The sequence below is a fragment of the Atractosteus spatula genome, chromosome 8, assembly GCF_055471065.1.
Source record: "Atractosteus spatula isolate fAtrSpa1 chromosome 8, fAtrSpa1.hap1, whole genome shotgun sequence".
NCBI lineage: Eukaryota > Metazoa > Chordata > Actinopteri > Semionotiformes > Lepisosteidae > Atractosteus > Atractosteus spatula.
The window spans coordinates 28,330,516-28,342,796 of NC_142713.1; the positions used below are offsets into that span (position 1 = coordinate 28,330,516).

General features: G+C 40.6%; 1 protein-coding gene across 1 annotated transcript; it reads right to left on the reverse strand.

The window, feature by feature from the left end:
- Positions 1-5,154: 5,154 nt before the first annotated feature.
- yeats4 (YEATS domain containing 4) lies at positions 5,155-11,541 on the reverse strand. Its single transcript, XM_088923626.1, has 7 exons — positions 11,308-11,541; positions 10,798-10,917; positions 10,387-10,453; positions 9,526-9,620; positions 8,521-8,610; positions 8,124-8,211; positions 5,155-6,636 (listed from the first exon to the last, which is right to left on the reverse strand). Exons 1-7 carry the CDS (start codon positions 11,356-11,358, stop codon positions 6,467-6,469), a joined length of 681 nt encoding a protein of 226 aa, XP_088779752.1. The 5' UTR covers positions 11,359-11,541; the 3' UTR covers positions 5,155-6,466.
- Between the last annotated feature and the right edge of the window lie 740 nt (positions 11,542-12,281).

The window sequence follows — 12,281 nt, forward strand, 5'->3', positions numbered from 1 at the left end:
TTTTGTAGCAAGAATAATGTTTTGTAATCTTTCAGTGTAATGTCGTATAACACATTTTGCGTTATAAATCAAATGTTTTAAATTTGCAGATGCTAAATATTAGTCAGCGTAACAATTAACACAGAAGAATATCAGATCAATAGTAGATCAGCATTCGATATACAGCAAAGCTAAACTAGTGGATGGAGAGTATTTTAGGGAAATTAGAGTGTAGAGACTCCGTCCAGAAAACTTTTTAATATTGTATGTGCTTTATTTTCACCAAATCTGATTACTCCAATTGTAATAATGAACATTCAATGGAATCAGGGTGTGAGCGAAGGGCCAATCGCAGAAAATTATTGGTACGAATATTAATGAGCTCTTTGTCCAATCATGATGCTACAGGAGATTGAATTTTCTTAAGGCTTCTCATTCACACCATAAAGTCAAAGTAGACAGCCACGGACATCTCTTTCTGAAGTCTTAACCAGAAGCCTCTGCTGAAGGGGTGTTCAATCTAATACAGTACATATATACATCTGAGTGCCTGCTCAAAGTTAGTAACGTCACACTGGTGCTGCAAACTTTGAACACAAGGCAGAATGAAAAGCTCCAAGACAGGTGTTGCAAAGATTTGACAGACCAAAGAGCTAATTTTTATTCTACAATTGGCATCTGTGTAATACAATTTGTGTGATTTGATATTATTTTTAAAATCAATCAATGGAAAATTAAAAAAAACAACACATAACTGAAGAAAGATTCGATTTATTGATTGATTTCTCTCTGCCCCCCCCAAACTATGTGGAACAGGGTATTTATGGGATGGTTGGTGTTTACCCCTCCTTCACCTTTCCATTCCAGACTCACGGAAAGGACAGAAACTGCAGGATAAAACGGTCGAAAAACAACTGCCCAATTCAAATTGAACATAAAACAGTCAACACGTCTGCTCTAAAAATTAAACCTTCTCGTTTAAGTTGAGTTTATCTTTTTAACAGCGGGCTAACCAGTAAAACGGTGCTTTCTTCCTCCCCCTAGTGGCACAACGTGTGCATTGCATGAAAACCTGAAGCACTATAGGAGTTTATCAACTCGATTTCCTGGGGTCCCCTTTATCCTATAGGACTCAGTCAAGCTAAGACGAGCGGCATTCCAGCCTTCACTCAACTAGTCATTTGCTAATGCGACATATTCCACTGTTTTCACGTACAGTAGATTCAGATTTTAATTTAGTGGGAAAAAACCCACACTGCAGATTTTGCTGGGAGCCAACACCATTTTTAAAGTTTGCTAATGAGAAGGCTGTCACTTGGATTAAGGGCCTTGATGACATAATTGCAAGATCAACTGGAATGAAAATGAGAAAGCATTGGACAGCCCTGGCTCTAGGTCAGTACATTTCTCAAATTGGTTTGGCATTTCTCTCTACAAGACTAATTGCATAGGAGAAATGCCTGGCTATGAGACTGTGAAGTATATTATGGACAGTGTCAACAGTAAAATAGAGTACTATTTTGGGGAAAATAAGTGTGGAAAAGCTTGCCCAGGGCAGGTGTGTTAAGCAAAATCCAAGCCTCCTTAACCTATACCCTGAAACTGAAGCCTTAGAGAGCAATGGTGATGTATGTTTCACAGCCTCTCTTTACATAGTAAGTATGCACGTTAGCCCACTGTAATTAAGTAAATAACTGGTCTCATAAAGTCTTTGATGAAAATAAATCTTTGGTATGGTGGACTGAGATTGCACATCCCCGACCAAAACTATTAAGCCTGGTAACTTGATGCATAAGACAAATAAATAAAACTGTACAGACTTTGGCTTCACTAATAAAAAGGAAAAAAAAAATCACAGCTTTCTGTACAACCACAAATGCAGCTTTTAAGTAACTCAAGACTGTACTTTTATACTTCTGTGTCCTGCTGAATGTAATATTTTGGGTTTTGGAACTTAATTCATTGCTTTGCAAAATGTTAATATTGATTATTCTCATTTGGTGCTAATTTGATCATTTCATTTCATCATAATTTCTCTTTTTGGACACTCCTGCTGAACTTCTGTATCAATACATTAATATCTAAATTGCAAGTTGCAATTCCTAGTGAATCACTCAATAAACGAATTTATCTGCAAACCAAATGATGCCTTTACAGTAATTACAGTAGATTTGAAGAAAACATCATAAACGCTGTAATCCCATTAGCAAAAATATTCTGTGACATACTGTGTTTATGTTTAAATATCATAACATAAAACCAATTCTGCCTCAATCCGTCTTAGGCAAGCTTCATTTCTAAGCAATACAAATCCTTTTTTCATAACCATATTTCCACAAGTCCTGTTTGGGTTTGCTTGTTGCCTAGTTACTGCAAGTTTCTCTCTTTTTTTTTTGCACTCCAAACACAAACGTATTCACACAACTAAGAAAAAAAAAGCTCAACGAAATAAGATGTAAAAAAATAAAACGACAATCAAAATTTCAAAAAATACAGCCACAAAAAAAGGACTGTTAAATGGTTTCGCAGTCTATAGTCCGTATTTCACAGTTCGCACTGGAGAACAAATCCTTCTTGGTCTTTGGCTCTGTAGATACAAAGTATATCTGTACGGGAAGTTGTGAAGAAAGTGTGTACTACGAAACTAAAAGCCTGGGTAGGTTCAGACAATACCACAATTACTCGTTAAAACAAACATGACGATATGGAAGCAATGAGCTAACGTCTGTTTTCTTTTGTTGCAGAATTTTTCTTACGCCTTGCACAAGAAACAAGATACTTACCCACATGCCAGAGGGCTGCAGGCAGTGGCTTCCTTACTCAACATTCAGGGGGGACATGGACAGCGCTGAAACGTCCGTGCCCCCCGCTTGGAGAACCGCAGCCCAATGGCACTGCCAAGCACCAGCTACTTTGGAGTTGTGGTACCACAAAGAGGCCGACTGACCTTGAGCATTGTCTCAAGCTGATAAAATGTGTTAAAATAATGACAGGAATGAAATAGAATCCACTGCGAGGTCTGGAAAGTCCAAGTTCTTGCTTGCAGTTATAATTGCACTTCTCCCCTCCAAGGGAAAGGCAAGAGGGGAATCAATTAAACCCTCAACTAAAGCACAACACCCCCACACATCAGTCACCCTGCGCCAGCAGCCCCGCTACACAGCACACCAGGTAGCAAGGGAAGAACCTACTTCACCAATGGGGTTGATGGGGCCATTTTAGGGAGGCCAGAGTGAACACACCCCAAAGTGGAATTTTTCCAGGACACCAGGTTAACATTCTTACTCTTACAGTACCTTACAGGAGGTAAGGATAAGTCAGGACCTGGGTTTAAGTAAATAATCTTGAGAAGAAAACTTTGGAACACTGCATCAGGATTACAGATCACAGACCAAGCTTGTCAAGCTCGGTAGCTTCACGCACCAGACGGTCAAATGCAGTAGATAAGACTTCACACAAAGAACAGGGTCCCCAGTCATCATATAGGGACAGGTTTGGAAAGTCTGTTCCAGAGAGAAGAGCGCCATCTTCTGGACCACCAGCACCAGTATTTTTTTACAGGGACCCAATTCACCCAGGGAGTCTCTCTTACTCGTACTGATCAACCATGCTAAGCAATCAGGTATGAGCTTAAATGTAGAGAATTATTCAGAAAACGGTAATCTGTTTCTACAATTTATGTCACTGGAGTGCGGCTGAATTGTTGATGTTCAGGATTTTTTCCTTTTTTCTGAAGGGCGCCTCTTGCTTCTCTGTGCAGAGGTGTAAATCTGTTCTTCAACTTGCACACATATACTGAGCAATCTGGGCTTATAGATCATGTAGAGGAACCGTCGATAGGAAGGAGGCTAAAATGAACTATGATTGGGTATTGAGGGATGTTTCAACACTGTACTACCACTAAACACTTTAAAAGGGTCACTTTCGTCCTTGCCTTCTGAAACTAAATTTGAAATCCAAACCTTATTGCTTTTGTGTCCTCGTTCTTGCCTATCATAGATGAAGAAACCGTGTTGCTTAAATAACATGCATATAATTGTTTCTATGGTGCAGAAGACTTTAATCATTTGCAGGATGGAATGTGCTCTTGCCAGCTTTGTGCATGTTGCACTGATTTTCATGGGTCTGATCGAGCGCTACGTATCCAGTACAGTACTTGCCCACAGACAGAAGGCAGCACTTTCTTCCTAACTCACTACCTTGTTTCAGCCAGGTCCTGGGCTGGTGCCAGAGATGTGGGCTGCCACGTTCAGAGTGCGTGTCAGATGAAAACAACCCCATAAGTCAGTCTTCACTGCAGCTACCACTTATGACTCAGAATACTGTGACATTGCAGAATGCAGTTGAGTTTGCTCTACAAACAAGAATAGATCTTTGCTCTCATCTGTCAATACTCAGGCAGCACTATGACCCTGTCCGTTATAAATATAGCAAACAGGGGAATCACGGGTCTCCAATCCCGGTCCTGCAGAGATCCAGTTCACCTGGTCACCAATTTCTAAAAACCAGGAACACTTGTAAATTACTGAAGAGCCAAGGCCTCTGGGCTTTTGAACATTGAAGAGTATATTTTGGTTCCATATGACAGGTTCCAGCACTGACGAATGGGGCAGTTTTGAAGAGATGGTTTATACTAACCCCAAAGCCCCAACATGTAGCAATGCTCCGGAATTTTAGTAAAGGTGAACAGGGGAGAAGACATTCATAACTTGGCAAAACACCCTACCAGGGTATTTTAATGCCATCCCTTTTTCTAGGGCAGATATGGGCCACAAAGCATCACTGACCTCATGTTGTAACAGCACGGGTGGCAGACTCCTGTCCGGCAGAATCATGGACTAGCCCATTGTATAAGTTTCTTTCAATCAGGCACACCTGCAGGGCTCAAAGAAGCTGTAAAACTGCTGGAATGAGACCAATAATCAGTTCAATTGGGTTCTTTAAAAGGGAACTGCAATGCTATGTTTATATTTCGGGTTTAGAAAGAATCAACACTGATGAGTGTAGTTCAAAACAAAACTCAAAGTAAAATGTACACACAGTAACTTGTAAATTGGGGGTTTTACATCACAAAATTTCCAGGCACGAATAGCAACATATTCCCCAATTCAAAACGAGACAACCAAACGTCCATGAAGCGGCCTCATCACAATACACTTCAAAGAATCAGGCTTGTGAATACATATCTTTTATTCCAACAGAAATACTGCTCTCGCCTTCAAGACAAACACTACTTAATTTTTAACTCTGCTTGCAGATCACCTTGCTTGATTTCTGCAGTAAAATGTCTGCTGCACAACCTGTACTTATTTGCTCATACATTACAATACTCATTACAGTGACTAGTGAGCAGGAAGGTCGGCTTCACATTGTAATTCGTGCGAACCAGCGGTCTCACCACCTGAGGGAGTGAGTTTGCAACACGGCAGCTTTCAGTACATTCACAAAGTTCACGATTTTGTAGTTATTATTGTTTTTACAAATTTTGCATTGACGTCATTGAATTTAATAACTGGTCAGAGAAATTGGGACTGCAGTTCCCTTTGAAAAACAGAGTTTTAATGAAGATAGATGCTCTGCAAGACTACAGCCAAGAACCTCTGCTTCGACAGACTGAAGACCTCAGTTAAGCACATGGAAAATAATCACCTCAAAGCCTGGAAGGCTTAATTCACTAACACTGAATATCCTATTGAAACTTCCACTGGATAAAAAAACTCAAATAAAAAAGTTTGTAGTTTACAGGGATCTACAAGTCACTCCTTTTCCCAACTTGTGGTACTTGGTGCCTGATGTCTGAAAAATAAAGCGATAATTTTACTTCTGTGTCCAACTGTGGACAAGCACGGATACCATTCTACAACATTTTATCCCTTTGATTTTCTAGAAATTTAATACTCAAATCTGTTTAAATCTAAACCTTTTAAAAATATATAAAAATATCACACAGGGAAATTTATGTTTATCAAAAGCATTCTTGGGAGTTGTCATTCTTGCGATTCACAATGACAAAGCACCACAATCCCACCAAATAAAACAAATATATAATGTTTTTTACAAATAAAAATGACCATGAGGGAAAAAAGTTGAGCCTTATTAAAAAAAAAAAAGCCTTTTAAAACTTCATGCAAACTTCGTGGCACTTTTCATGACTGTAGTTCAACATAAACCGATGTGACTGAACAAACAACCACATCCTCCAGGGAGTTTTCATGTGCCTCCAAAATGCCACTGGAGTTCAAACGAGTGTTTCAAGACCACTTTGGCCTTTGGAATGGGAGAACATCTTCAAAGAGGTTAGAGAAGTCGGCCATGTGCATGACAGGGGAGGAGTGGGAACTTGTTTAAGAACTTGGGGGAACAGGCTGTTCCCAAAGAGCTGAATGCAGAGGCGTGAAGTCTTCCCAGGATGTTTCTAAACAGACAGAGATGGAGACCACTCCAGGGTGGGTTTCACTTCAGTGCCACTCTGCATGGGGACCTGCGCTCAGGTGTCTTTGACTTGGTCCTCCTCCTCCAGCTTGCGAATCTCGCTCTTCAAGAAGTTGATAGTCTCTCTGCTTGCTTTCAGCCTCTCCTTCAGCTCGGTGATCTCCACACTTGTCTTCTTTTTGGCTGCCTCCAGTTTCTCCTTGGTCTTCATCTCCAGCTCCGCAACTGAAAGACACAGTGGGATGCCAAGACACAACTCAGACCACTCCAAAAAAACAAAAATCACAGAACGTTAAGTCAGGATGAATTTGAAAACAAAAGCACTCATTCCATTTTCTAGCAGAGACACTCGGCTCTCCAAATGCTTCTTCAGTCTGTCTTAGTCACAAGTCAGCACTAAGCCATGTGGTGGGTAACTCATTTCCTGATCAGCTCACTTATATGCAGAGCATCTGGAGAAAACTATCACAATATTTATGCACAACTTTAGAAAATGCACCTGGATTTTGGATAATAAAAGTTTTCATCAATAACTTTGTTTAACTGATCATTCATAGCTAAGATACACTCAAGTTGCTTCTGCATTCAGCCTGTAAAATGTCAAGTCTGGTAATCATCAAGTAAGAAACAAAAAGAAACCAATATGTCTCAATTATCAACAGCATGTAGAGGTGGGACCAAGTCAACCCACTATTGCACTTTGTCTGATTTGTTCACAGCCAGTGATTTCTAACCTGTGACAAGGCATCACGGGTTACAGCCTGGGGACTCAAGACATCTGCCCACGATGCTTGAGCAGGTTCAAGACTGATAGCCTGGGCAGGAGTGTGCAATCCCCACCAAACTCTATTTGCAGGGAGTAGCAGGCTCACTCCAGAGCACAACACTGATCAGGTCCTGGGACCTCACTAAGCTGTCCTTGCTGTGGGCTCATCCTGGTGTGTTGGCACTCCAGGGGGACAACACAGGTCCTCATGCTGCTTCTGTTACAGTGGTTTCTTGAAAGACAAGAATGTGAAGGCTATGCCATGATGCTCTATGCCCCAGACTTGAGCCCCACTGATTGTCTGTGCTCTGAGTTGGAATGACAGAAATTAGAGAACAGACACAATTGTCCAGGTGCTACGAGAGTAATGGGACCAAATCCCACAGGACAGCATGTGCGCCATGGTGTTAAGCATGCATCACAATCATAGCATGTATATGTAGCGGTGGCCACTAACGCTAATGGACCTTTTTTTACCAGTAGCCCTCCTGTTGGACAACTGTGTTGACACAAATGATACACAGCTTGATGAATTTACCTAGGTCATGTCTGTTCAGTGCACCTGCTAAAATGTTGCTTAGTTGTACTTATATGTGATGTTTCTGTTGGCGCTTGGTAAAGCTAATAGGAAATGAATTGCAGTTAAGCAGAATGGGAATGTTGAAAAACATCAGTTCAGGCCATGAGCTCAAATCAAAGGGAAATTAATTGTCACCCTCATGACCCTTGGTCCTCTTCAAAACTGGCAGCCTGCAGTGTTCCCTTAAAAATAAAGCTTGAGAAGTCTTCCAAAGAGGCCAGGATTGAGTTTCTTCAATTTTTTTTCAGGGAAGAAAAGAAAGAAAACCCATCTCTTTCACTTACAGCCCATCATTCATGGGCACAGAGTTCCACCCTCATTTCTCACCCTCATGGACCCCACTCCCTCCACCACGCCCCAACTCACACTCAGTCTCGTGTTTGTAGGCTCCCAGAGTCAGCTGTCTTGAGGTTGTCAGCAGCTGCTGCATCATGGCTGTTGGATCCTGAAAGATCTGACACCCAGACACCGGTTTCAAGGTCAAGAACTGCTTCATAATTGTTCAGAGCACAACCAGACTCCTGAAAGTCACAACGGCATCAACGCCTCTTCTGTGTGCCAAACTACAGGATTGTGGACAAGTGGAAAACAGTGCACTTTATACACAGAGCAGGGGAAGCCCACAATCGTACTTTTCAAAACACACAGCTGCAGCTAACTATTTTGGAGATACGGACGTCACCAACAATCTGGTTTGGATAAAAGAGCAATGAACAGAAATGTATTTCAGCGACACTACAAGGAAAGCAGACGGCAGTCTTACCATTTCATCGTAGAACTCCGAAACCACAGTCTTCTTCGGCATAGCACTTGAGTCAGACTGGAAGAGCTTCAGTAAGTGATAGAGGGTGACCTGGGCGAATAGAGCACAACAGTTACTTTCATGTGTATAAAGCAAGCTGTACAGCTGTAAACCTAAGAAACGTGGGTCTTCATACAGGTAAACTCCTTTATGATTGATTCTTAATGCTGAACGCCCTCTTTCACAAATATCTTTAGAAACCTATCCAAAAAAATGTATTAAAATGATCATTACGAAATATATTAATCTCCATAGTTTCAAGCTCCCCACGAGGACTCAATACATTTTTATGGATATGTACAGTGTTCTCAAAAGTACACCCCAGCATTCTGTCATGTATACAATCATCTTGAACCCATAATACTTAACGCAGAACTGAACTGCAGGGATGGGAAGACACCCCATATATGATCAGGGTCTTGGACAGAGGTCTGCACAGAAATACAAAACATCCCAAACACCCATGAACTTAGGCAACAACTGCTGAAGAAATTTTAAAATGAACCACGCTGTTTAAAGAAAGACGCTGCAGTCACGCAATACAAAAAGAGCTTCACTTGTTTGCGTTTTCACTTTGCGATTTATTCGTCCACCTGAAACAATTCCAGAAAACTGTTTTGTTAGCGCAGAAGGGAATCAGGTGACAGCCTCACAGCACCCTAAAAACTTCCAACAGCTATAATGATTTATGTCCCCACCTCATTTTCTCCCACCAACAATACACCTCTGCCACACATACACTGTCTAAACTCCTGCTGTCATATTCTGCTTCTCTCCTGCACTTCTGCCATGTTCCACATACCGAATTTTGAGATTTCATTTTGACTGATACTATTACTGACCCACACTGTGCTTTGATACTCCATTAGTGTAGTGACTAAGTGCTAATTTGATAAAATACCAAACTTCAGACACAGTGCACTATTTAAAAAAACAGGAAGTAAAATCCCCTGTTCTGACACTCACCGGCCTCTCATTGGGATCGATGAAGAATATCTTTATAATGATTTCAAATTCACCCCAGCCAGTCTCTGTGATTTCGTATGGCGGTTTGGTGACAACTGTAATGAGAATTTAGTAACTGTTGGTCAGAAACAAAAATTCAGTATCTGTACTACCGCAATCACTGCACAGGAGTGTACTGTAGATATCACTTTATTTTTATACCATATATATAGTTTTATACCTCCCCCAATATAAAACTTTTTTCTTTTATTAGTGAGACCACATTTTTGCAGCAAGATCACATTTTAAAAATGCATATTCAGGGAGAAATATGTAAGGAATTGTGCTTTTTTAAAATATCTATCTCACATTTGGAGCGCAGATTCCCATGCATCATTAGATTTCTCTAGAGGGTAAGCAAATTGAATTCATTACTTATTTCCCTACAATTAAGCTCGGACATTTCAGTTGAGACTCTTTAGAAAATGGAAATAAAAAGACATTAGTTGCCTTAAGGGTCCATATTCCTTAACATGTTACAAAGTAATCTTTGAAAAAACATTTAATCTGCTGCAGCCAGGAACTTGAGTTGCTTTGAGGTCTGACAACAACATCATACCAGAAGCATCAGCAACACAGTCTCAATTTAAAAAAAATTGAGTTTATCTAACTTGTCGTCATGTCTGTGGTAACATGACACTTTTGATGCACATTGCACTGGCAGGCCAGGTTGACAACTATCTTGTGATGTGCAATACAGGCTACACACGGTACTTCTTGACAATTGGGCAAAAGGGGTGTCAGGGCACTTAACACTTCAAATGAAAGTGCTCATTTGCTAGCACACAGCAGTGGCAAACCAAGATGCAATTCTGATGGTACCTCTTAGTGGGTTTCCATAACTCTCATGCAGCTTGAATTGGATCTTCTTTACATAAGCAGACATATCCTGCAATCAAAACCAAAAGCATGTCTCAGAACCCCAGCAGTATTTAATTCTTATATTTCACATCTTTGGCTCATAGATTAGTAAGACAGCCCTCGTAGGGTAACAGAATTGCAAGACATGACATGAGCAACAAGTCTGGTCTTGCTGCAGCCTTGGCTTCTCAAAGGACCAATAAATAAGTGCACAAAACACAGCTGTTTCTTCATAAAACAAATATTTTTTATGGCAAATGACAGATTGCAATAGAGGACATAAGCATTTCGCTTGAAGAAATCCAGTTGTAATTTCCAGCAGTCCTGCTTGGACTTAACTATTTTTATTAAATGACACTTTCAATGCCTTACCTCATTCCTGTAAGGCTTCACGTACACCGTCCACTGGTGAGTATGTCCATCTTCTTCTCGTTTCTTTCCAAAATACCGAGCCACATTCCCATAAACTATCGGTTTAACGATTGTTACTCCCTATAAAATAAGAGAGAATGACGGTAGAAAATACGGGATAAAGATTTTTAGTGTTTTTATAACACACAGTTCGATTCACAGGAATGAAAAGCGTTAAACCAACCTACCTTAATGTAATTAGTTATTTTGATCTACCATGTGTTTAATCGTAACTCGGTGCTCATAAACTGTTCTGCGTATGAAGCGCTGTGGAGCCAGATCCCTGATCGTGTTTTATCCTAGTTTTCCCCGTCTATGAACATTAACGTTTAACAGAGGGAAGCAGCTTTCCCGCACAGATTCAATAACTGCTATCAAGAAAACGACACAATTGGCATTAATTATCTCATCCTCTGTTACTCCCAAACCCAAACGTCATTGTACTACAGGAAGGACACAGCATCGTCTTACCTTTACCCGCCCTCCGGAATCTGGACCAAATTCAGCCATCCTCTTAAACATAGTATTATAAAAAATAATATTGTTTTAGAGGGCGTCTACCTCCTTATAAACAGCCCTTTGGAGTGGTGGCTGAGGTCTGCTTCAACACACTGCGTTAAAAAGCGTGCCATAAACCCCCCCCCCCCCACATAGGGCCATCCACCATTACCAAAAATCCACAACAATAGTCCGTAAGGTCCTCCTTATAAGTAATCCGGTACGTCAAGCGCAATGGCAAAAAAGGTTCCGCTACTTTTGTTCCCCTCGTTTCTTTCACCGGGTAAACGTCATTGTCCCTTGCTGTTCAGTAATCTGAGAAAGATTAAATTTTGGCTCACGGAAGAATCCTCTAGAAGCCATTCAGTACATTACGTATTTTTTGTTTACATATGTAATTCCTTGTTAATTCGCTGTAGTCTTTTTTAAAATAAAACTTCCTATTGTATCGTTTAAAGACCGACTATGGAAGATATAGCACAGAATAGTAATATAAAAAGATATTAACGCTTATTACAGTAATAAAAAGCTACATAGTACGTTTATTAGATTTGTCCATTTTAATACGTGTCAGCAGATTTACCGCATTTTAGCCATGTAGTTCCCAACCCTGGTCTTGGGGGAACACTATATGCATTCCAGCACAGCTCCGCAGCCCCTGATAATTATTATAACTGGTGACTTAGGTCTTTAAATTATCTCGAGTCATTTAGACTTTATCTCTCCGCAACTTGCTTGCTGGTATTTCTGACTGGACAGTTCCAATTAGCTGATCAATGTATGGAGGTAGCAGGGACACTGCTTCAGACAGCACCATAATGGGCTTCTTTTCCTTCTGCCGAGGACCAGTTACAATTCACTGAACCTGAATGTGGGCAGTTCGGCAAGTCAGAAACTGTTAGTGTAGGTACCAATGACAAATCCTATTGGATCCTATTATTCATTCC

Bases quoted from the DNA above. Each gene is read 5' to 3' on its own strand.
- yeats4 (XM_088923626.1), bottom strand. From the start codon at position 11,358: ATGTTTAAGAGGATGGCTGAATTTGGTCCAGATTCCGGAGGGCGGGTA. The intron at 10,454-10,797 runs GTAAGGCATTGA...TTTTGATTGCAG, and splicing joins TGAAGCCTTACAGGAATGAG to GATATGTCTGCTTATGTAAA. The intron at 6,637-8,123 runs GTGAGTTGGGGC...TGTGTCTTTCAG, and splicing joins CTACAAACACGAGACTGAGT to TTGCGGAGCTGGAGATGAAG.